This window comes from Perognathus longimembris, chromosome 13, assembly GCF_023159225.1.
Source record: "Perognathus longimembris pacificus isolate PPM17 chromosome 13, ASM2315922v1, whole genome shotgun sequence".
Lineage (NCBI taxonomy): Eukaryota > Metazoa > Chordata > Mammalia > Rodentia > Heteromyidae > Perognathus > Perognathus longimembris.
The window spans coordinates 2,656,764-2,679,827 of NC_063173.1; the positions used below are offsets into that span (position 1 = coordinate 2,656,764).

At 39.0% G+C, this 23,064-nt stretch overlaps 1 protein-coding gene and 1 long non-coding RNA gene across 2 annotated transcripts in view; both read right to left on the reverse strand.

Moving 5' to 3' along the window:
• The window catches only part of Nars2 (asparaginyl-tRNA synthetase 2, mitochondrial), an 80,590-nt gene that overhangs the window by 36,660 nt on the left and 20,866 nt on the right, over positions 1 to 23,064 (reverse strand). Inside the window, 1 exon segment of the mRNA XM_048359805.1 lies at positions 10,992 to 11,086. Within this exon segment, the coding sequence (XP_048215762.1) occupies positions 10,992 to 11,086 (95 nt within the window).
• On the reverse strand, positions 3 to 1,454 carry LOC125361373. The gene is made up of 2 exons (XR_007212941.1): positions 1,340 to 1,454; positions 3 to 1,014 (listed from the first exon to the last, which is right to left on the reverse strand). It is a non-coding gene; the product is annotated as an uncharacterized LOC125361373 (long non-coding RNA).

Here is a 23,064-nt window from a genome sequence, read left to right on the forward strand (position 1 = left end):
TCTGTTGGTCATGGGGCTTGAACTCAGGGCCTAAGCACTGTCCCTATGCCCTTTTGATTAAGGCTAGTGCTCTACTACTTTGAGCCACAGCTCCCCTTCCATAATGTAGGTACTTCAAATTCAATATACTCAATAGAATATTATTTCAACTTTGTGAGTACATTTCCTGACGGAGATTAAGAAATTGTATTTTTCTCCCAGCTAGAATAATGAAAAAAGTAAAAATCAGACATAATTTAATTCTACGAACCATAAAATTTAATCATAATTGAGCCAAGAAGAAACAAGAGCAGCCAAGGGCCTATTATAAATTATGACCATCATTATCTACCATGAAGTCATACTGGTTTATTTCTTCATTCAGTCAATATTTATGATATTGAATCACTGAAGAAAACACAAAGTAGATCACATATGGCCTTTATCTCCAAAGAAAATCTTAGACCTAAATGTACAAGCTAAGGTTATAAAATTCCTAAGAAAGTACATAAAAGAAAAATCTTTGTCATCTTTTGGATAATGTACCAAAACTATATATCATATTAAAGAAAAACTGGTAAAGCAAAAAGCAACAAAATAAAAACTAGCTAGACACCAGTGGTTCATATGTGCAATCTTACTGACGTGGGATGTTATGAGAATGGAAGGATCATGTTTGAGGCTGGTTCAGGCAGAAAAGTTCAAAAGTCCCTGTTCAACAAATAGCTGGTACCATGGCATGTGCCTGCCTCCAAAGGCATGTGCGAGGCTGAGATCAAGGGGATCACGGTACCAGGCTAGGTCGGGCAGAAAAGTCCAAGAGGCTCCATTTTAATGGAGGGAAGATGGACACAATGGTGAATTCCTGGGATCCCTGAGAGGATAGTAAGGGTAAAGTAAGTGGACTGTGGCTCAGGTGTGCCCCTGGGCAGGAGGCATGCACTATTCTTAAAATAACCAGTGAAAAAACGGGGCTGGAGACATAGTGCCATGATATTGTGTACAGTAAGGCCTCAAGTTCCAACCTAGTCACATCTACACACACACGCACACACACACGAGTGAAAGAACACTGAGTGCTAGCAAGTGCAACGTTCTGAGTTTAAACTCCAGTACCACGTTAAAAACACAAACGACAAAAAAACCATGGCAGGTATAGGTGGCACACACTTATAATCCTAGCAACTCAGGAGGCTGAGATCTGAGGATCACAGTTTGAAGCCAGCCCAGGCAGCAAGGACCATGAAACTTTTATTGCCAATTAACCACAAACAAACAAACGAACCCAAAATATAGGAGTGGAGCTGTGGCTGAAATAGTAATTGAGCAACAGGCACTGAGTTCAAGCCCCAGGATGGACACACACACACACACACACACACACACACACACACACACTTACTCACACATGGAAATCCCCACAACTTCTGGTCTTCAAAATATAGCATTTAAAATGTAAACACAAAGCAGTGTGTTTTTTGTGGTTTTTTTTTTTTTTTGGCCAGTCCTGGGCCTTGGACTCAGGGCCTGAGCACTGTCCCTGGCTTCTTCCCGCTCAAGGATAGCACTCTGCCACTTGAGCCACAGAGCCGCTTCTGGCCATTTTCTGTATATGTGGTGCTGGGGAATCGAACCTAGGGCCTCGTGTATCCGAGGCAGGCACTCTTGCCTCTAGGCTATATCCCCAGCCCACAAAGCAGTGTGTATGTGTGAGAGAGGGAGAGAAAAAGAGACAGACAGACAGACAGAAAGGGACAGAGACAAAGACAGGACTTGTATCTAGAATATTTAAGGAACTCTTCAACCTCAAAATAGTAGAAACAGAAGAAAAGTGAAAAAAAGGGTGGGAAAATATTCCCATGCAAATAGTAACCCAAAGAGAACAATCATAATATAAAAAAGATTATGAGTCAAGAAGGACACTATGTATGTGTGCAATCTTTGTGTCTTTGCTTCCCACATGGCTGTGACAACAGGTGTGTATTGCCATGTTTGTTTTGAGACGTGGTCTTGCTAACTTTTCCCCAGGCTGCCTTATAGTACATGCAGCTGGGATCACAAGTATGTCTTGAGATAGGTCTCACTAACTTTTATCTGGGCTGGCTGTGAACCAAGATCCTCCCGTGTTTGCTTCCTGAGTAGCTGAGATTATAGGTGCGCACCACAGTGCCCAGCCTAATTCTATGTTGTTTATGGTAGTAATTATAAAGGTTAATAAGTTTGTAAAAATTACTTACAACTGGTTCTTTTTAAATGTTATATGCAGCCTAACTCAATAACATTGATGAAGAAACAAAACATGAACAGCTTATTCATATACTGGTTTATTTTGCTACTTAATCTTAATCCAATTATAAAATCAAAGACGAGGGCTGGGAATATGGCCTAATGGGTAAAGTACTCGCCTTGTATACATGAAACCCTGGGTTCGATTCCTCAGCACCACATATATAGAAAAGGCCAGAAGTGGTGCTGTGGTTCAAGAGGTAGAGTGCTAGCCTTGAGCAAAAAGAAGGCAGGGACGGTGCTCAGGCCCTGAGTCAGCCCCAGGACTGGCAACACAAACAAAACAAATAAGAAACTTGGATCATGGGAAATTATAAATAGCATCACAAAAACATTATTAGTTCCAGCCCCAGGACTGGCAACAAAAACAAAAAACAAATAATCACTTGAAGCCCTGAGTTCAAACACCAGTACCACTTAAAAAAAATGAAATAAATAAAATTAAAAAAAAAAATCAAAGACGAAGTTTCTGGTCCCAGAGCACAGAGGTGGAACAGCAATGAAAAATACAGTGAGACCCTACTGTTCTAATCTGCTCTTAACTCTTTAGTTCTGAGGTGGTCTTCAGATTTCTATGTCCTAATCCATTCCTTCCACTTCAGGTGCTGGCTTCGTTTAACCTCAGACCTGTCTCATGAGTCTCAACTCAAGTAGACTCATTCTCAGCATCAACCTGCTGATTGTGAAGTCCAGCTCTATTTCTGTTGCAATACAACTTTAGTATTAACTGACAGCTATTTCTTTTTGGTCATGCCACCTTGGTTTTCCTTTAGCTAAGTCTTTGTAATCATACTGGGCTCTCCAAGTCCTGTCATCACTTTCATCATCACACCTAACAAATCAGTAAGTACACTGTGATAAACAATAGACTTGAATTCCCACATCAGCTCTGCAAGATCCTAGTTACCGTTGTTTTTACAGATTAGGAAGTGGAAGGTCAGACATTAAACTTATCAAGTGAGTACATAAAGAAGCCAGAATTATAACTTAAGTCTCCTGGACGGCACTCCAACTAACAGAACTAACAGAACTGGATAAGACCAGTATTTACTAGTTAAGTAGAGTAACCCTTCCCATGCCCATCAACGAGGCCCAGTATTTTAAACAGTCCCTTTGAGGTCTAACACAATTATATACCATTTGGGTGAACACTGAAACTATTGCTGAGTAAATGAATAAACAGTTATTTTTAGTAGAAGAAAACATGATAGGAAAAAATATCAAAGTGAGAAAAAATTCTCTGTTCTCAATCTGAGTAGAATTCTGCTAACATGCAACACAACAGATTTTTCTTTCTCCTTAAGAAGTAATTAAAGCCACCTGAGCAAAAGAGAATTTGGACAAGAGTATGCAGTAACTGAAAGGAACAACATTCACTGAGCTTTATACAGCTCATATTGGTCTAATTACTAGTGATTAATTTGGTGTCTCACTGTAATAACCTGCATTTGCTTCTAGACAGCACAAACAGGCGCGGCATTTCATGCATGGATTCTATTTATATCATTCTTCAAAGGACTGACCAATTCTTTGGTTTTTTTTTTTTTTTGGCAGTAATAGGGCTTGAACTCAGGGCCTCTAACTTGCTAGGATGGTGTTCTACAACTGAGCCATGCCCTCAGCCCATTCTCACAGGGATTATTTTGAGAAAGGCTCTTTTACAATTTCTGCTATAGCTGAGATGACAGTTGTCTTCCTCTATGCCAAGCTTTTTCCACTGAAATATATATATTTTTTTCTTTTTGGGTCTGAGACAGGGACTTGAACTCAATGGGCTTTTGCTCACTGGCTAGCACTCTACCAACTGAACCGTGCCTCAAACCTGGTGAGATAGATTCTTGACATGCTCTTAGCGTGGGACTGGAGTCTTCCTGATTACAGCCTGTCATGTAGCTGGGATGACAGGCACTTGCTATAGCACCAATCTACTGATTGAAATAAAATTTCATCAGTTTTTCTTTTTTGCCTATGTTTGCCATCTTATCATCCCAATCTCACTTTCTTGAGTAGCTAGGATTGTAGACATAAACCACTGTGCCCAGCTTCAAAAAGGAACCACACAAAACCTGCTCATTTCAGATGTATTCAACTCTTTGGATATATTTTCTGTTCAATCGGACCCTGGTGTGCTGGATAACAGAACACTGGAGTCCTCATACACTTAAACAGAGAAAAGGCAAGTTAGCATTCCTTTTCACAAAGAAATTCAATCAGAAATGAGAGGGAAGGGGTGGGCTAGAAGGAATGCATGAGCATGTTGAAAGGATTGACACTGATCAAGACACATTGTATTCAGAAACTGCTTTGTTGAATGGCAACTCTTCTGTATAACTAAAGATAATAAAAAATGAATAAGTTTTACAGTATACGTTGTAAGAATTTCTAAAATAAAAAATCATTAAAATTTATAATTATCTGTGATAGAATAGCTGTATTACAAAAGAGTATGGTAATAACTAAGATTATCAGGGCCTGGGCACTATCCCTGAGTTTCTTTTGCTCAAGGCTAGCACTATCTCATTTGAGCCAGAGCGCCACTTCTGGCCTTTTCTGTGTATGTGGTGCTGAGGAATGGAACCCAGGGCTTTGTGCATGCTAGGCGAGCCCTCTACCTCTAAGCCACACTCCAGCACATGGCTGCCATTCTTACATTCATTATTTAATGCTCATTTTTGCTCATTAGAGTTTATGAGGTCATGAAGGTTGAGATAATATCTGTTTTGTTCATACATGTATTCTTGAACCTAGCCTTTTGCTTGGCAAAGCTGGTTTTCAATAAGTGATAAATTAAACTGAGATTGATTTTTCAGCCCTGAATGAGGCAATGTGGTAGTGATGAAAACTGAGACAAAGAACATGATATAGTTTGAAAAATTTACAATTTAATGGAAAGATATAAAAACAGGTAACTTCAGTTTTGTTTTTTTTTTTGGTAAGTAGGATAGAAACCCCTTTCCAATAAATATCTCAATTTAAATCTTCATTCTATATTAACTAATAGTCATAAAATCAAATAAGTCACAGTCTGTATATTCAAAAGCTCAAAGTTTAAGCACGGAAAATAATTTAACGATTCCAGTGAAACAAATGAGGTAAGTAAGCACAATGCAATACTGGAATATATAAAGATAGTTAAATAAGACAGAAGTAGGGGTGGTGGTGGCAGAATACTCGGTGAGATAATGTTTAAGTTCAGTCTATATCAATGGACAAGAGTTAGCTGGACACGGGCATGGAGGAAAACCATTGAAGGCAGAAAAACAATTCGCAAAAGAACACAAGTCTTTGAAATCGGAAATGTGCTTAAAATATTGTAAGTGGTTTAGGACAGCTTAAACAACGGGAATTGGAAGCAAACGATTAAAAAGATACAAAAGAAATGGAAAAAATTTGGAATGACATCATACACATAGTTTAACAGGGTGGAAGGTTAATAATGTCATTTCTTGAGATATGGACTTCAGAAGGAAAAAGGACTTAGAAAGTATGATTAATTATGATTAATTTAAATTTGAATGTTAAGTATGAAGTGCTGTACAACAGTCAAATGAAAAACAATTCAACAAGTGAACAGCTAAATAGAGAATCGATGTTAGAGATACAAGCTTTACAAAACTCTTCTTGACCATCACTTTACATTTATCTAGCTTTTCACTTAAGTACTTCTATATCAACACTTCTTCATTAAAACCTCCAATTCCTTAACTCTACCACTGCCTCAATACCACTCTATATTCTCATTAATTACTCAGTACAGACTTCTTGGTCCAACATTATAGCCATCTGAACCTATCTAGTTCCCATTAAATTTACTTAGCACTACCCCAAACCTGGTCAATCCACTCAGCTTCTCTACTTGAACCCAAGCAAACTGACTATTCCTAACAAAAATGCTATATTTGCTGATCAGTGCCCCTGCAATGCTCATCTTCACAAAAAGTACAACTGGGAGGGTGATAATTAACTAAGTCCCTGAGTCATTTATAGCAATAGTCTCTTAATTCATATTTCTATCTAAATAGGGTGTTTTTTTTTTTTTTTTTTTTTTTTTTTTTTTTTGGCCAGTCCTGGGCCTTGGACTCAGGGCCTGAGCACTGTCCCTGGCCTCCTCTGGCTCAAGGCTAGCACTCTGCCACTTGAGCCACAGCGCCGCTTCTGGCCGTTTTCTGTATATGTGGTGCTGGGGAATCGAACCTAGGGCCTCGTGTATCCGAGGCAGGCACTCTTGCCACTAGGCTATATCCCCAGCCCTAAATAGGGTGTTTTAAACATGAATAATGCACTAAAAGAAGAAATCTCTCTTTAAGGCCTACCATCAAGACATCAACATAAAGAACCTCCAGGATTATTCACACAAATTAAGAAACAACGGGGGTAATTAAGGATCTTAGTTTCATGGTAATATTTCCATGAAAGAAGTAAAAGAAATGATTACCATATTCTTAACTCCCAAAGAAATTATCTCAGTCTTATAACAGTAGGGAAAAATCTGAAAGACTGAGAATTTGTGCATTGTAAATTAATGTAATAAGTGAAACTGAGCATCTTACTACTTAAGTAGTGCTAAGTAAAATATTCAGTTTAAATGATCGTTTGTCAGAAAACTGACAATTTCTCATCAGTTATAAAGGTTACCTCAGTTTAACTCAGTTTCACTTGTGGAAATTCTCACCTCAGCCAGAGACTAAGAACACTGTTTGGAAGCTCAGTATCTCAACTGACCAAATAACTCAAGGGAATGAACTGAGAATTGGTTCCTATCAAACACAAACCAACCAACTAATCAGAGCTTAAGCTAAATTTCCCCACAAAATGAAAACTGACTATTAAAGTAATTAAAGCACAAATTTCTCAATTGTAAAAAGGAACAAATCTAAAAAATAAAAATTAGCATAGAGGCCACTTTTTTTTTTAACAAGTTGAATATTAGTATGGATTTTTTCAGGTTTTTTTTTTCCATGCATGTATACATACATAGTTTTAAAAAACAACAACTTTGCATCCTACTTTATAACCATTAAAAAAAATAGCTTTGTTTGGGATCAATTCCAGGGCCCTGCCCATTCCAAGGCAAGTGCTCTGCCACTGAGCTACATTCCCAGGCTCTCATGCCACTTAAAAAAATCTTATTATAAAGATGATGTGAAGACTAGTGGTAGAGTGCTTGCCTCGCATACATGAAGTCCTGGGTTCAATTCCCCAGCACCACATATATAGAAAATGGCCAGAAGTGGCGCTGTGGCTCAAGTGGGAGAGTGCTAGCTTTGAGAAAAAAGAAGCCAGGGGTAGTGGTCAGGACCCAAGTTCAAGCTCCAGGACTTTGGGAAAAAAAAAAAAAAGATGATGTGCAGAGAGGGGATATAGTTTCATAAGTTATGTAATGAATACATTTCTTTCGAACAATGTCACACTTTCCTTCATTTTCTCCCAGTTTTTCCCTCCACCCTCACACACAAGTTGCATAGTTCATTTTCAACATAGTGTCTAGTGAGTACCGCTGCTACAACTGTTCACCCTTTGTCCCTCCATTTCTGTGTTTTCCTTAACTCCCAAAGACAGACAAACAAGACAAAAAGAAAACAATAACAAAACCCTCTCTAGTTTAGGAAAAAAAAATGTCCTGGTGTTAGTAGCTCACACCCATAATCCTCACTGTTCAAGGGGTAAGACCTGGGAATTGTGGTTCAAAGCTAGCTTGGGTGCGCAAGTCCATGAGACTAAAATCTATAATTAATAACCCCAAACCTGGAAATAGAACTGTGGCTCAACTGCAGAGCAGTACCTTTGAGCACAAAAGCTCAGCAACAGTGCTCAGGCTCTGAGTTCAAGCCCCAGGACTGCACACACACACACACACACACACACACACACACACACACACAAAATCCCACACATGCTCCCCTCTGTTTTGCCCACTTATGGAGAGCTTAAATAGAGAAAACTCTGTCACTCCTATGGAGTCCTTAGAAGGTACATATGAACATCAGCAGGGCTCCATCAACCAGGTCTCTGAATCTGGAAGGAGGAAGGCCACCATGACAACATGTGACAAACACCCAATACTGTCACCAAGAAAGAAACCTATTTTGGCTTAAGTCACTATATAAAAAAAAAAAGGTGGCAAAGCCACGCTCCTTCTGAAGGTTCTAGCACAGAATCCTTTCTTTACTCTTCCTCTTTTCTGATGGCTACCAGCAATCCTCAATATCACTCCAATATGTGTCTCCATCTGTATACAGTCCTGTGTCTTTGTATCACAATATATGGATTTTGGGATCCATACGAACCTAGTGTGACCTAATTCTAACTTGACCGCATCTCCAAAAACTATTTTGAAGTAAGTATATTCATAGGTTAGGATTTAACCTTTTTCATGGGACATAATACAAGTCACTAAAGAAATCATTAAACACACACAACCCCCCAACCCCCTCCCTTAAAAATGTCTAGAATTTTCAATAGAATAAACCCCACTGAATTCTTTCATGAATCTAATATGTAAGATTTGAGCATTCTCATTTTTCCTGTGTTCTGAGACATGTTATTATTTTATCACAGTATGAATTATTTTACCATTACTCATTGTTTTTCATTAAAGGTGTAAAATATTAAAAAAATGGAAAAACGATACCCAAGAAGATGTTAAAATAGTGAGATAAATTATCACCAATATATTATCTTCAATTTCCATATTGTAGCACACAAAATACTGACTATATCTTCTTTTAAAAAGGCCTAAGAGGAGGGCTGCGAATGTGGCTTAGTGGTAGAATGCTTATCTAGCATGCTTGAAACCCTGGGTTCAATTCCTAAGTACCACATAAACAAAAAGCTTGAAGTGGCACTGTGGCTCAAGTGGTAGAGTACTAGCCTTGAGCACAAAGAAGCTCAGGGACAGTGCTCAGGTCCTGAGTTCAAGCTCCAGGACTGGCAAAAAACAAAATAAAACGAATACAAAGAAGGTTGTTTCAGGGCTGGGGATATGGCCTAGTGGCAAGAGTGCTTGCCTCGTATACATGAGGCCCTGGGTTCAATGCCCCAGCACCACATATACAGAAAATGGCCAGAAGTGGCGCTGTGGCTCAAGTGGCAGAGTGCTAGCCTTGAGCAAAAAGAAGCCAGGGACATCCATGCTCAGGTCCTGAGTCCAAGCCCCAGGACTGGCCAAAAAAAAAAAAAGGTTGTTTCATAGCTTTTATGAGAAACAGTTGGTAATCTAGACCTTTTGCTTCCCTTTTATTTATATTTCCCTTATAATAACCAAAGAAACATGACAAGAAAAAAAAGTTCATTGTTACTTAGAAAAATCAAAATGTGAATGCAAAAAAACTAATAATCTAGTCTCTAATGATCACAGTAAAACTGGCTGTGTAAGTGAAATCTCAGACAATGAGCCTTCAGATACATGAAGTGTTAAATGAATCATACCTTTCAAAGGACAAAAAAGATACTCAGTATTTTCTTTCAATTAGTCATTCCACAGTAAGGATTTCATCATGCAATGATGAGTAATAAGAATTGAATCATTTACTTTGCTTAAAGAATATGCAACAATGTTATTTCACTGTTTGATAATTGTGCACGAATATCTAATGTGCTTAATAGGATTAAAAACTGCATAAATGCTGAAGGAAAATATGATACAAATATTTTTGGAAGTAAAAAGTTGATATAAGAATGAAAAATTTTCCCCTCTGTATACTACCTTTATAATAATAAAAAAATTTTTTAAGTGAAATTTTTCATTAGCATGATTATTCTAACTGGCGATTAACTTAAAAATCTTCTGAGCTTAAGAAAATAAAAGATGTCCACTTCTCTTCAACAAAGTTCTCAAATATAATGTTTTTTGACAATGTGAGTACTATCATGCCCACTGACGTTTTTTATCCTGCAAGTAAAGTACAGACACAAAATAATCTATTCTAGGACATTACTTTTGGGTTTTTCAATCTGGGCACTTTGAACACAAATGGGAAACCTTTTTCACTCAGGCTATTTTCTGAAGACATTTGCTTTTTTTGCTCATACAATGCTTATATATGAACAAAAAAAGATGTATTAAGGAAATTTAGTGTTCACTAGGTCAACATTAAGAAATTACCTACAGAATCTCACAGAACACAACTTAGATAGGACTTTAAAGATTTCTGTGTCCAATTCCATGTCTTTATGAAGTAAATTAGACCCAAAGAATGTAAGACTTCCCAGATGTCTAAAGCCAGCAGAATTCAGATTTTACCTAGAGACTTGCTAATGGAACTAAGGGTAAATTTAAAACAATTGGTGAAAAAAGTTTCTGTTTACCTATTTCAGGAACTATTTTCCCCCCTTTTTCTATTTTTTAAAAATTTCTTTAAGAGAAATAAGTTAATACTTGGTTCATATGAGAACTATATACTCACTTTACTCCCATACATATGATTAACTATATTTAAATTTCGATTCTACAGTTAAGATTTAAGTAGGCATAGATTTTTGCAAAAAGAAAAAAAAATCACAACTTCATATTTTCTCTTACATATTTACTAAAACTAAAGTGCTTTCCTTTGGTAAAAAATTTGGATATTTCAAACTATCAGTCTAAAATTTTTTTTATAAAAGCAAGTGGACTAATGAGAAAGACTACTTTCAATTTTTAGTTTTGTACACTGAGTAGGGAGGTGCTATTTCTCTCTCCCCAAATCACAACCAGCAAAAGCAAAAAAGAAAATGAAGTTCTTTACCCTGACATCACTTCTAGATGAAGCTGTCCTGAGACAGTTAAGAAAGCAGGAACGTTGAAGAACTTCTCCTCAGGTTGATTTGTTTTGCTTAAAGGCTGAAAATTAAAAAAAAAAAAAAAAAAAGACAAGCCACAAAAAGCTATTACGTATTTTCCTTTGATTTAACACAAATCACTTTTAATATAAAACCACACATAAATCACTACAAAAAGCATAGGCGGAGTAGGCATGGTAGAGCATGCCTGTAACCTCAGTACTTGGAAGGCTGAGGCGGAAGGCTACCGAGTTCAAGGCCAGCCTAGGGTACAGAGAGATAGCCTAACTCAAAATACAGAACAAAACAAAACACCACTGTGCAACTGAAAGGATGAATGGTCCTTTGTGGGAACAGAGTTCTCAGCGCATATGCACAGAGAACAGCTGCATACGTAATACTAATAATGACAAGGAAACTTGCCCTGTATTTTCAAAACAGGTAATAACTAAAGAGCATATTGCTTTTGTTAACACATTTCTCACTAAAAGATAATTGTGAGTAAGGTACAAATCAGAGAAAGAGATTGTGAATTAGAAACTTTAAATGTGCAAAATTCATAATCTCTTCACATCCTGACCCACAATTAAAACTTATTTTCTCAAGGGATGGGTCTCTGAAATGGGTCATATTATTAAAATAGTAATAGTGTCCTTAATACTGATTCTTATAAACAATATATAAACAAATTATAATCAGGTTTCAAATTTACATATTCAACTACTCAGACTGAATTCTTTTTTGCCAGTCTTTGGGTTTGAACTCAGGGCCGGGGTGCTGTCCCTGAGCTTCTTTTGCTCAAGGACAGCACTCTACCATTTGAGCCACAGCACCACTTCTGGCTTTTTCTGTATATGTGGTGCTGAGGAATCAAACTCAGGGCTTCCTGCATGCTAGGCGAGCACCCTACCACTAAGCCACATTCTCAGCCTGAAAATATTTTTAAAAAACTTGTCTAGGGGCTGGGGATATGGCCTAGTGGCAAGAGTGCTTGCCTCGTATACATGAGGCCCTGGGTTCAATTCCCCAGCACCACATATATAGAAAATGGCCAGAAGTGGCGCTGTGGCTCAAGTGGCAGAGTGCTAGCCTTGAGCAAGAAGAAGCCAGGGACAGTGCTCAGGCCCTGAGTCTAAGCCCCAGGACTGGCCAAAAAAACCCCCCAAAAAACAAAAACAAAACAAACAAATAAACTGCATCTTTAAAAAAAAACCAAAAAACTTGTCTATACTAAATACGTACCTTTTTCTTCTTGTCATCCCTAAATAATATAGTGAAACCTCTATTTATATACATATATAGTCTTAGGTTTTACATATATAAATATATAGCATAAATATGTTTATATAACTGAGAGATGATTTAAAGCATACAGAAAGATGTGCATTTTTATAAGGGAGTGGTACATTAGCAGATTTTGGTATCCTCAAGGGTCTTAGATCCAATATGTCAGAAATACTTCAGGACAGTTATATTCAATCTTCTTGTCAACTAATGGAGGAAGAGTAGGATGATCCCTATTGTGTGTGTGAATTCCTAGTCTTGCACACTCACTCTGTTTTTTCACTCATGCAGACACTCCTCTATATTGTGGTTTGAAAGCATCCCATGAAGACAAGTCCACCAGATTCTGTCTCCAAAATAACCAGCTAAAAGCAGAATTGGAGGTGTGTCTCAAGTGGCAGAATGCCAGTTGAAAAGCAGGGGCTGAATTCAAGCCACAGTACCAGCATACAAAGATACAGACACAGACAGACACAGACAGACACAGACAGACAGACACACACACACACACAGAGTTACATTATAACTATGAACTTAATTTCACAATATTAAAATGGCATTATAAAATATTTGTTATGAAAAGTAATCACTGAGTGTGATGTTAGCAAAACATGTGGGGAAGGTACCTCCAAAGACTTATTTCCAAACAGAAGATCCAACAATGGAGTAAAGACTGTGGGGACTCTAAAACAGTCCAGGTCATAGCAACTAGAAAAATGCTGAGTCAACAAAGAGCAACTTGCTAGGCACAAGTAGCTCACACCTGTAATCCTAGCTACTTAGGAAGGTGAGCTCTGAGGACCATGGTTTGAAGCCAGCCTGGGCAGGAAAGTCCTTGAGATTTTAGTCACCAAAGCTGAAAGTGGAGCTGTGGCACAAATGGTACAGTGCTAGCCTTGAGTGAAAAACAAAACAAAAAACCAACTTAAAAATGGTAGCCTTCTACATGACTGGCCATAAAAGAAATGCAAATCAAAACAACATTGAGGGCTGGGGATATAGCCTAGTGGCAAGAGTGCCTGCCTCGGATACACGAGGCCCTAGGTTCGATTCCCCAGCACCACATATACAGAAAACGGCCAGAAGCGGCGCTGTGGCTCAAGTGGCAGAGTGCTAGCCTTGAGCGGGAAGAAGCCAGGGACAGTGCTCAGGCCCTGAGTCCAAGGCCCAGGACTGGCCAAAAACAAAACAAAACAAAACAAAACAAAACAACATTGAGATTCCATCTCACCCCAGTAAGAATGTCCTATATCAAGAAAACTAACAATAGCAACTGTTGGAGGGGATGTGGCCAAAAGGGAACCCTACTTCATTGTTGGTGGGAATGTAAACTGGTTCAGCCACTCTGGCAAGCAGTATGAAAATTCCTCAGAAGGCTAAACATAGAACTCCCCTATGACCCAGCAGCCCCACTTTCGGGTATCTATCCAAAAGACCACAAACAAAATCACAGTAAAGCCACCAGCACAACAATGTTCATCGCAGCACAATTTGTCATAGCTAGAATCTGGAACCAACCCAGATGCCCCTCAGTAGATGAATGGATCAGGAAAATGTGGTACATATACACAATGGAATTTTATGCCTCTATCAGAAAGAATGACATTGTCCCATTCGTAAGGAAATGGAAGGACTTGGAAAAAATTATACTAAGTGAAGTGAGCCAGACCCAAAGAAACATGGACTCTATGGTCTCCCTTATTGGGAACAATTAGTACAGGTTTAGGCAAGTCACAGCAGAGGATCATAAGAGCCCAATAGCTATACCCGTATGAACACATAAGATGATGCTAAGTGAAATGAACTCCATGTTATGGAAACGATTGTTATATCACAGTTGTAACTACTTTCAACGTCCCATGTGTATCTGTAGCTTCTATTATTGATGATGTTCTTGTATCACCTTCCTGTGTTTGTACCTACACTATCTCTGTAATCTTATCTGAGTATATTGGAATGTGTATACTGGTACTAGAACTAGGAAATTGAAAGGAAATACCAAAATTGAGAGACACAGGGTAAAAAAAGACAACAACTACAAAAGCAATACTTGCAAAACTGTTTGGTGTAAGTGAACTGAACACCTCATGGGGGGAAAGAAAAAGGGGGAGGAGGAAGGGGGGTATGAGGGATGAGGTAACAAACAGTACAAGAAATGTATCCAATGCTGAACGTATGAAACTGTAACCTCTCTGTACATCAGTTTGATAATAAAAATTTGAAAAAAAAATGGTAGCACTCAGGGAAGAGGTGGGTTGGGAAGGATGGGTGAGAATGTTGAAAGGGGTAACACTGATCAAAACACATTTTATCCATAAGCTACTTTGTTAAGTGACAAGTCATTTGTACAGCTACTTAAGGATTTTTTAAAAAAGATATTTTGAGCCAGGCACTGGTGGCTCACACCTGTCAGGAGGCTGAGGTCTAAAGATCTTGGTTTGAAGCCAGCCCTGACAGGAAAGTATGTTAAGACGCTTACCTCCAATTAACCACCAGAAAAACAGAAGGGGCACAGTGGCGCAAAGTGGTAGAGCACTAGATTTGAGTGAAGAAGCTCAGGGATGGTGCCCAGGCCCTGAGTTCAAGCCCTATGGCTGACCAAAAAAAAGAAAAAGCATTTTGGAAATATATATGAGGCTTCTCCTTAGGATAACAGACCATGTTTTTGCCATAGTCTTTATAAAAATTCTTTTCATTATATACCTATATAAGTAATATAGAAGATACACAGTCTTTTTTATATAACATTCTTTTAATTACAAAATATTCTGATAAAAGCAATATGAGACCTGCATTAAAAGAAAAGTTAGAATTCCTTTTCAGGTGCACTTGGATCACTCTCTACGACATACTATATAGAAATAGACTATTAAACAAGTCTCCAAAACTTTTAGCCAGACACTGGTGGCTCACAAGTGTAATTCTAGCTACTCAGGAGGCTAAACTCCAGAGGATTTTAATTTGAGGCCAGCAAAGACATAAAGGTTCATGAGACTCCATCTCCAAACTAACCAGCAAAAAAGCATTGCTGGAGTTGAGACACAAGCAGTAGAGTGCCAGCCAAGAAGGCAAGCCAAGTGAGTAAAAGCCTCTGAATTCAAACCCCAGTAACTCCCACCCATTTTTTTTTTTAAAGACTGAAATCACATAAAATATCTTCTTTGACCATGGCGGAACAAAACTAGTAATATAAAAGGGTACATTACTAGGGAAAAATATTTGATAATTTCCTTAAAAAGCTAAAATAGAATTATGACCTAGTAATTCTACAATAGCCCAAAGTGGAAACAACTCAAATAATCATGAATGGAAACATGGACCAACAAAATTTGATACACAAAAGAGAACATTATTCAGCAAGAAGTAGGTGTTGTGTGTGTGCGTGCGCATGTGTGCGCATGTGTGTATGTGTTTGTGTGTATGCATACACACACATATTCTTTCATTATAAACTGTTTGGATAAAGTTTTTTTTTTTTTTTTGCCAGTCCTGGGCTTGGACTCAGGGCCTGAGCACTGCCTCTTGCTTCCTTTTGCTCAAGGCTAGTACTCTGCCACTTGAGCCACTGTGTGACTTCTGGCCTTTTCTGTTTATGTGGTGCTGAGGAATCGAACCCAAGGCTTCATGCATGCTAGGCAAGACTTAGAATTTAACAGAAATGGTACTTATCAATTATTACAAGCTTACTAAATGCCACAAATATATCCTTTGCTATGGTTTGTTTTATCTTACATGAAGTTACCTCAATTCTTGAAAAGTATATATTATATTACAAAGTATTTATTAACCAGGCATAGTGGAATATACTTCTAGTCTCACCTACTTAGGAGGCTGAGGCAGGTGGGTCATTTGACAGCTTAGGCAACACAATGGGGTCCCATGTCTCTTGTAATTATTAAATCTGATGATTCTTAAAAATCTACTTGGCCTCGGATTGCAAATTTAAATTTCTGGGGTGCAATCTTAAATTTCTCTCTTACCTGCTGTGCCCCTGGGAGTTTTAAAAAAGTTTCTGCCTGTACCTGTAGTTCTAAGATTCTCCTACTTCTTCTTGCAGTAATTTCAAAGCTTTAGGTCTGATGTTGAGGTCTTTCGTCCACTTTGAGTTGTTATTAGTATATGGTGACAAACAGGGATCTACTTTTCGCTTTCTGCATATGGATGCCCCATTTTCCCAACACCAATTACTGAAGAGGCTATCTTTTTTCCATCATATACCTGGAATCTCAGTGTTGTTTTGCTTTGCATTTCCTTTATGGCCAGGGAGGTTGACCACTTCCTCTTGTGTCAATTGGCCATTCTTACTTTTTTTGGGGGAAGTCTCTGTTTAGCTTGTTTATTCATTTATTGGTTGGGTTGTTGATTCTTGGAGGGTTTAGTTTCTTGAGCTCTTTGTATATCAGGCCACTGACTGTTCTCACAGTAGAACAAATACAGCCAGGCAGTTCTATAATCTCAAGGGAAGGTAACAGAAAAACCCACACAAATCTGCTGTCTCCATGTAAAACATGTAGGAAGGAGAAAGCAAGAAGCAGTTATCTGGATGGAAGAAAATAGTATGTCAATGAGGAGGAACTTAGTGAGGTCCATAGTCCCCAAAGTACTCATACCTTTTGCCTTTTCCATCTACTTTGTCTCCTCCCTCTCACCTTCCCCTCTCCGCATTCCATTAACTCATAGTCCAAGAGTTGAAAAGTCGAGAACAGAATGCACAAATAGGAAGCATGCCATATTACCTTAAAAGGTCTAAAATGAAAACATGCCCTGTTTACCCAATCTACAATTTCCTTCAAACTAGGATCATGAAGGAAAATGCTTACCATCTGTGTGCCTATGACCAGTGAACATTCTAATTTTATTCCAATTAAAGGCTTACAAGGAAGCCAAGCCTTTTACAACACAGATCTTTAGTTAAATGAGACTTTAAAAAACTTAACTTTTGTAACAAAAAGCTCTAACACTTAAAATGGCAAGCACCGAGTGTTAGGCCAACTTCACACCCAACTAACTAGTATTTTGGCAAGCACAGAAGTAGAATCTAGGTTTCTTAGCTTCTACTACCTTTCTAATACACTAAGCTAATTAAATTGCTCCCATGTTTACTTATTTCCTGTAGAGCTTAAAAGCAATAGTACTCAGAATATTTTTTTTTAAGTCTATCATTCCAACTGGGTGCTGGTAGCTCACACCTGTAATCCTAGCTATTCAGGAGACTGAGATTGCAGTTCAAAGCTAGAGTCAGGGCAGGACTAAGTCTGTGAGATTCTTTTTTATTTGGCCAGTCCTGGGGCTTGGACTCAGGGCCTGAGCACTGTCCCTGGCTTCTTCTTGCTCAAGGCTAGCACTCTGCCACTTGAGCCACAGCGCCACTTCTGGCCATTTTCTGTATATGTGGTGCTGGGGAACCGAACCCAGGGCCTCATGTATAGGGGGCAAGCACTCTTGCCACTAGGCCATATCCCCAGCCCAGTCTGTGAGATTCTTACCTCAAATCAACTATCGAAAGAGCCAGGATGGAGCTGTGGTTTAAGTTGTGCTCAAGGGCAGTGCCCAGGCCCTGCGTTCAGCCCTAAGACTGGGAAAAATTTCTTTTTAAAGTATATCATTCCAAAGTAAGGGATTCGAATCATAGAAAAAACAAAACACAGGGACTAAGTCTGTCACAGTCTCCAAAGATGTGTGGCTTGGCAGTTTTACATTCCCTATAAAGCTGCGTCTCAAATAAGGTTATTATCACTGCTAAAGAAATTGCCCTGGCGTGCCATTAAACTACATCTCATACATAACAATTAAAGCCAAGAAAAACAGGTCCAATAAACTGAATTCTACTTTGCTTAGTTATGGTAGTTTAGGATTTTCCTGTTAGTTATAAGCCATGTACACGGGCCTTTCACTGATTTAACAGTTTCTAATAAGTCCAGTTTCTAGTTTATGCTTCCATATTTTCCAACTACTACAAATTAGTATCATGGTGTATACTAAACTTTGGAATAAAAATAATCTTTCTTAAAATAAAAGTCCATTTACATTCCAGAACACCCACACACCAGAACACCCACTCAGTCCTGAGAAAGGTTTCATTCTGGCAAATATTCCATCAGCAGGAAAGGATGCTGTGAGCTCAGACTATTTGTAAACAGTCTGCTTTCCAGCTGAACAGTCTGATAGAAACAGAACAAGAAAATGAGAAAAGCAGACTGGCATCTCTAAGACTAGCGGGTGTTTAGGCAAAAAAGCAAGCAGAGAAACACAATGTAATGTCAGAAAAAGAAAAAAACCCCACAACAATTTTGTTCCTAATGTGAAATGTACCACTCAAAAATCGTATCACTCAAAAACACTAATTTTGGCTTATTAGTTATAAGACTAGGACCATAAGATGGTTATGACATGGTTCTATTCTCCAGCTCTTCCTTCATGAAAGAAAACTACTTACCAGAGTTAAGGCCTTAAATATTTAGCTTTAAACCACAATAAACACCCTAAATCCTACCCAATTTCTATGAAAGCTAGTCTCAGACCTCCCATCTCTTCTCCAAGTATAAAATGCTCTTAGCCAATAGTTACTGAAAAGACATTTCTTGTAGTTGGCACATGAGGAAAGACGGGAGAATGACAAGTGGCCATGGGGCATAAGGATAAGCTACTGTAGGAAACACTGGTGTGCTCGTTACCATTTTGGTGATACCTAACAAGGACTTGTTTAACTTTGGGGGAATCGAAATACCTTTTGAAGTCAACACTGCCATGGAGTACCTCCTACAAGGATCGTATCCGTAATGTTAATAGTTAACTTCTAATAAAAACTCATTCCCCCAAACGATTAACTAGCATTGGCCCTAAAGAGTATAAACTCAAAAGGCTTGTTTATGAAGCTGACATTTTCTTTAAATTTATTACTACTTATTTGAATTCTAGGACCCAGACTAGCAACATGAAAGTTCAAGATAAAAGGGAAAAAGAAAGTCCATTTTTCTACTTTAGCTAACAATGGAAATAACTATTCACAGAAAAAAAACCCCAAAATGTTCTCCATATTAAAAGTTCAAAGAGCTAGGTGCCAGTAGCTTATGCCTGTAATCCTCTCAGGAGGCTGAGTTCAAAGCCAGCCTGGGCAGGAAAATCCATGAGATTCTTACTTCCAGTCAACTACCAAAACACCAAAAGTGGAGCTGTGGCTCAAGTGGTAGAGCACTAGCATCAGCAAAAAAGCTCAGGGACAGCACCCAGGCCTGAGTTCAAGCTCTGGGACTACACACATCACCCCCACCCCCACCCCCAAATCCCCCCATCCCTCCTGCAAAAAAAGGTCAAACATTTCTAGCAAAGATTAGCCATCAACTACTACATAAACTCTGGATCCAACGAGCATTTTATGATCTAACACTTCAGTTCTGTTTTAAATCACTGTATGTCCATCTAGATTATAACATTAGACTTTTAACTGGTTTCTTCTCTTTAATACTTCCTCACTTCCTAAAATAGCTAGATGATCTCATTAAAAATCATCAGTTGGGTGCTGGTGGTTTTGCTAGCTACTCAGGAAGCTGAGATCTGAGAATCATAGTTTGGAGCCAAAGAGACAAATCCAAGACACTTAACTCCAAACAATTAGCAAACAAACGAACGAATAATCCTTAAACTGGAGGAATGGCTCCTGTAGTAGAATGGCAGCCATAATTCAAAAGCCATGTGAGTATATGAGGCCCTGAGTTAAAGCTTCAACACCAGCAAAAAATGTTAAAAGGGCAACTGATTTATGCTACTAGTCCTTTGCTTATGCTATGATCTGGATATGGTTTGAGTTTGTCCCTCAAGGTGTCACATGCTGAAATTCAATCCCCACTGTGAAGTACTGAGAGCGTAAAAACCTAATCCCACCATAGTGTTTACAGATGGAACCTTTAGCAGGTAACTGGCATTAGGTAAAGCTTGTTAGGATGGTGTCCCCATGACAGAATCCTGGTGACTTTAAAAGAATTAAAGGTCCAAGATGGGTACAGGGCCTCAAGCCTGAAATCTTGACTACTCGGGATATGAAGATTGGGGGAAATCAAGGTTCAAGGCCAGCACAGGCAAAATAAAGTTCACAAGACTCCACCTCAGCCAATGGCTGCATGTGCAGTAGTGCCTGTTATCACAGGAACAGGGCATGTTCAGTGGTTAGGTGTACTGGCACAGAGCGGTCATGTCCAGCCACACAGGGCCATGAGTCGGAGCATGGCAGCCAGGCTGGCCTAGGCATAGAAAGGCTTTACCTCTAAAATAACCAATGCAAAAAGGGGCTAGAGGCGCGACTCAAAGATAAAATGGAATGTGTCACACAAGTTCATGTGTTAAAGGCTAGTGGTACTACCTGAAGAGATGGCGAAAACTTTAGAAGTGAGAACTAGCTGGACGAAGTAGGTCACCGGGACCATGGCTCTGAGGGTTATACTCATCCTCAGGCCTTTCCTTTCTCTCTCTGCTTTCTGTGTACCGTGAGGTGAATTGCCTGTGCCGTGTGCTCCTGCTGTCGTGATGCTCCACCAGAACCAATGGATCCAAAGATTATGGACTGAAACATCTGAAACCATGAACTAAAAGTCATGGTTCCTTTTAAGCGGTTGGTTCTCTAGGAGTTTTGGTCAGGGTAATGCATAGAACCAAAAGTTCAAAGGACACAGAAGAATAAGACCAATGTCCAGCCTTCCTAGAGGTATTCTAGAGTCAGGCATTTCCACATGCAGAAACTGAGCCTCCTTAATAGAAATAGACATCCTCAACAGTAATAAATATTAACGATTGTTAAGGCTGAAAGTCTTGCCAAGCTAAGATAGCCCTTAGAAAATATTAATCAACAAAGTATTTAAATGAGCTGTACAGTACATCTCTTTCCTGAAAGGAGCTTATACAATCTGGATGGGGAAACAAAATGGTTGTGCAAGAAACCTTTAAAGAACAACTGAATGTTAAAAACAGGTTAAAGAAACTGAACAGAGTACAGCAGGAATTAGAAGGTCTGTTTATTCAGAAGAGATCTGACTTGGGTTAGTCCATGTAACATCTGAAAAGCTTAAACGAAAACACGTAAGACTAATTTAAAAAGTGAAGGTATCATAGATATCCCTTAATCCTTACAACCAATTTCACAAGTGAAGAAACTGAGGATAATTGTGCAAAAAAAAAAAAAAATCTTATTAGCCTTTTTTTTTTTTTTTTTTTTTTTTGCCAGTCCTGGGGCTTGGACTCAGGGCCTGAGCACTGTCCCTGGCTTCTTTTTGCTCAAGGCTAGCACTCTGCTACTTGAGCCACAGCGCCGCTTCTGGCCGTTTTCTGTATATGTGGTGCTGGGGAATCGAACCTAGGGCCTCGTGTATCCGAGGCAGGCACTCTTGCCACTAGGCCATATCCCCAGCCCCTTATTAGCCTTTTTGTCCCCCTGTCTTCCGGCATGGCTCTGTGGAAAGTTCCTTGGACTTATTCCTCAGTAAAATGGTAAAAAAAAACAACAACAACCAAACAAGGTTTGCAACCATTTAAGCATGTGGCAAATGCACAAATTATTCAAGAAAATCTACTAAAACTTGGTAAGGACAAGTGTTTGAACCAGAGTTCACTCTCTCCCATTCTACTCAGTTCAGCATGGCAGAAACTCTACTCCAGTGTGATCCAGCCAAGAACACAGCAGTCTGTTTCAGGTGGAAGGTCTTGCTCTAGCTCTTTGGGTATGGGTTTCAGGCCAGGAGAGTCGAGCAGAAGAGACCTGGGACTGCTGTCACAGCCATTCCTGAGCATTCAGCTAAGTTAGGAAGGCACTCAAAGCAAACAGTTATTGTCCATGTCTATAGCCCTAGAGCCCTGCCTGCTAGATTCTGCCTAGGCAGAGATGCAGAGTGTGAAAAAAAAGGTCCAGATAACTCCTTAAAAGAGACTTGGCTAATACTGCTCCTAGGCATATACCCTGAGCAACAGGATCACGGATACGACAGACAAGGACACCTCACCTTCATGTTCATGGCTGCACTGTTCCCAATAGCCAAGATATGGAAACAACCCAGATGCCCCACTACAGATGAATAGATTAAAAAAAAAAAAAAGTTGACCAGAAAGTGCCCTTTTGAGGTTAGAACGAATCTTACATACTGACCTCAAGAGCTTTCACCATAAACGAGTCTGAATTTGATTGGATCAGTTTGTGATACAACTTATGCCCCAGGAATGTGTTGAAAACACCACAGGAAAGATCTTGCAATCTAAGTGACTGTAGACATATGAAAGGCTGTGCCTCTCAAGACAACATCAAAACCTTCATACTGCTTGCTGTGGGACAGAGGTAGACAGACTTACATTTAGAATATATAAAATAACTTCTATAAACTAAGGGAAAGACAAACAACACAATTTTTTTTTTTTTTTTTGCCAGTCCTGGGCCTTGGACTCAGGGCCTGAGCACTGTCCCTGGCTTCTTTTTGCTCAAAGCTAGCACTCTGCCACTTGAGCCACAGTGCCACTTCTGGCCGTTTTCTGTATATGTGGTGCTGGGGAATCGAACCCAGGGCCTCATGTATACGAGGCAAGCACTCTTGCCACTAGGCCATATCCCCAGCCCCACAACACAATTTTTTAAATGTACAAAAGACTAGAATATAAATTTCTCCAGAAGAAATACAATGGTCAATGCACACATGAAAAGATTTTCAATATCCTTACTCATTAGGAAAATGCAAATCAAGTCCACTTTGCATACTTTTAGATGAATATAATCAAAGAAAT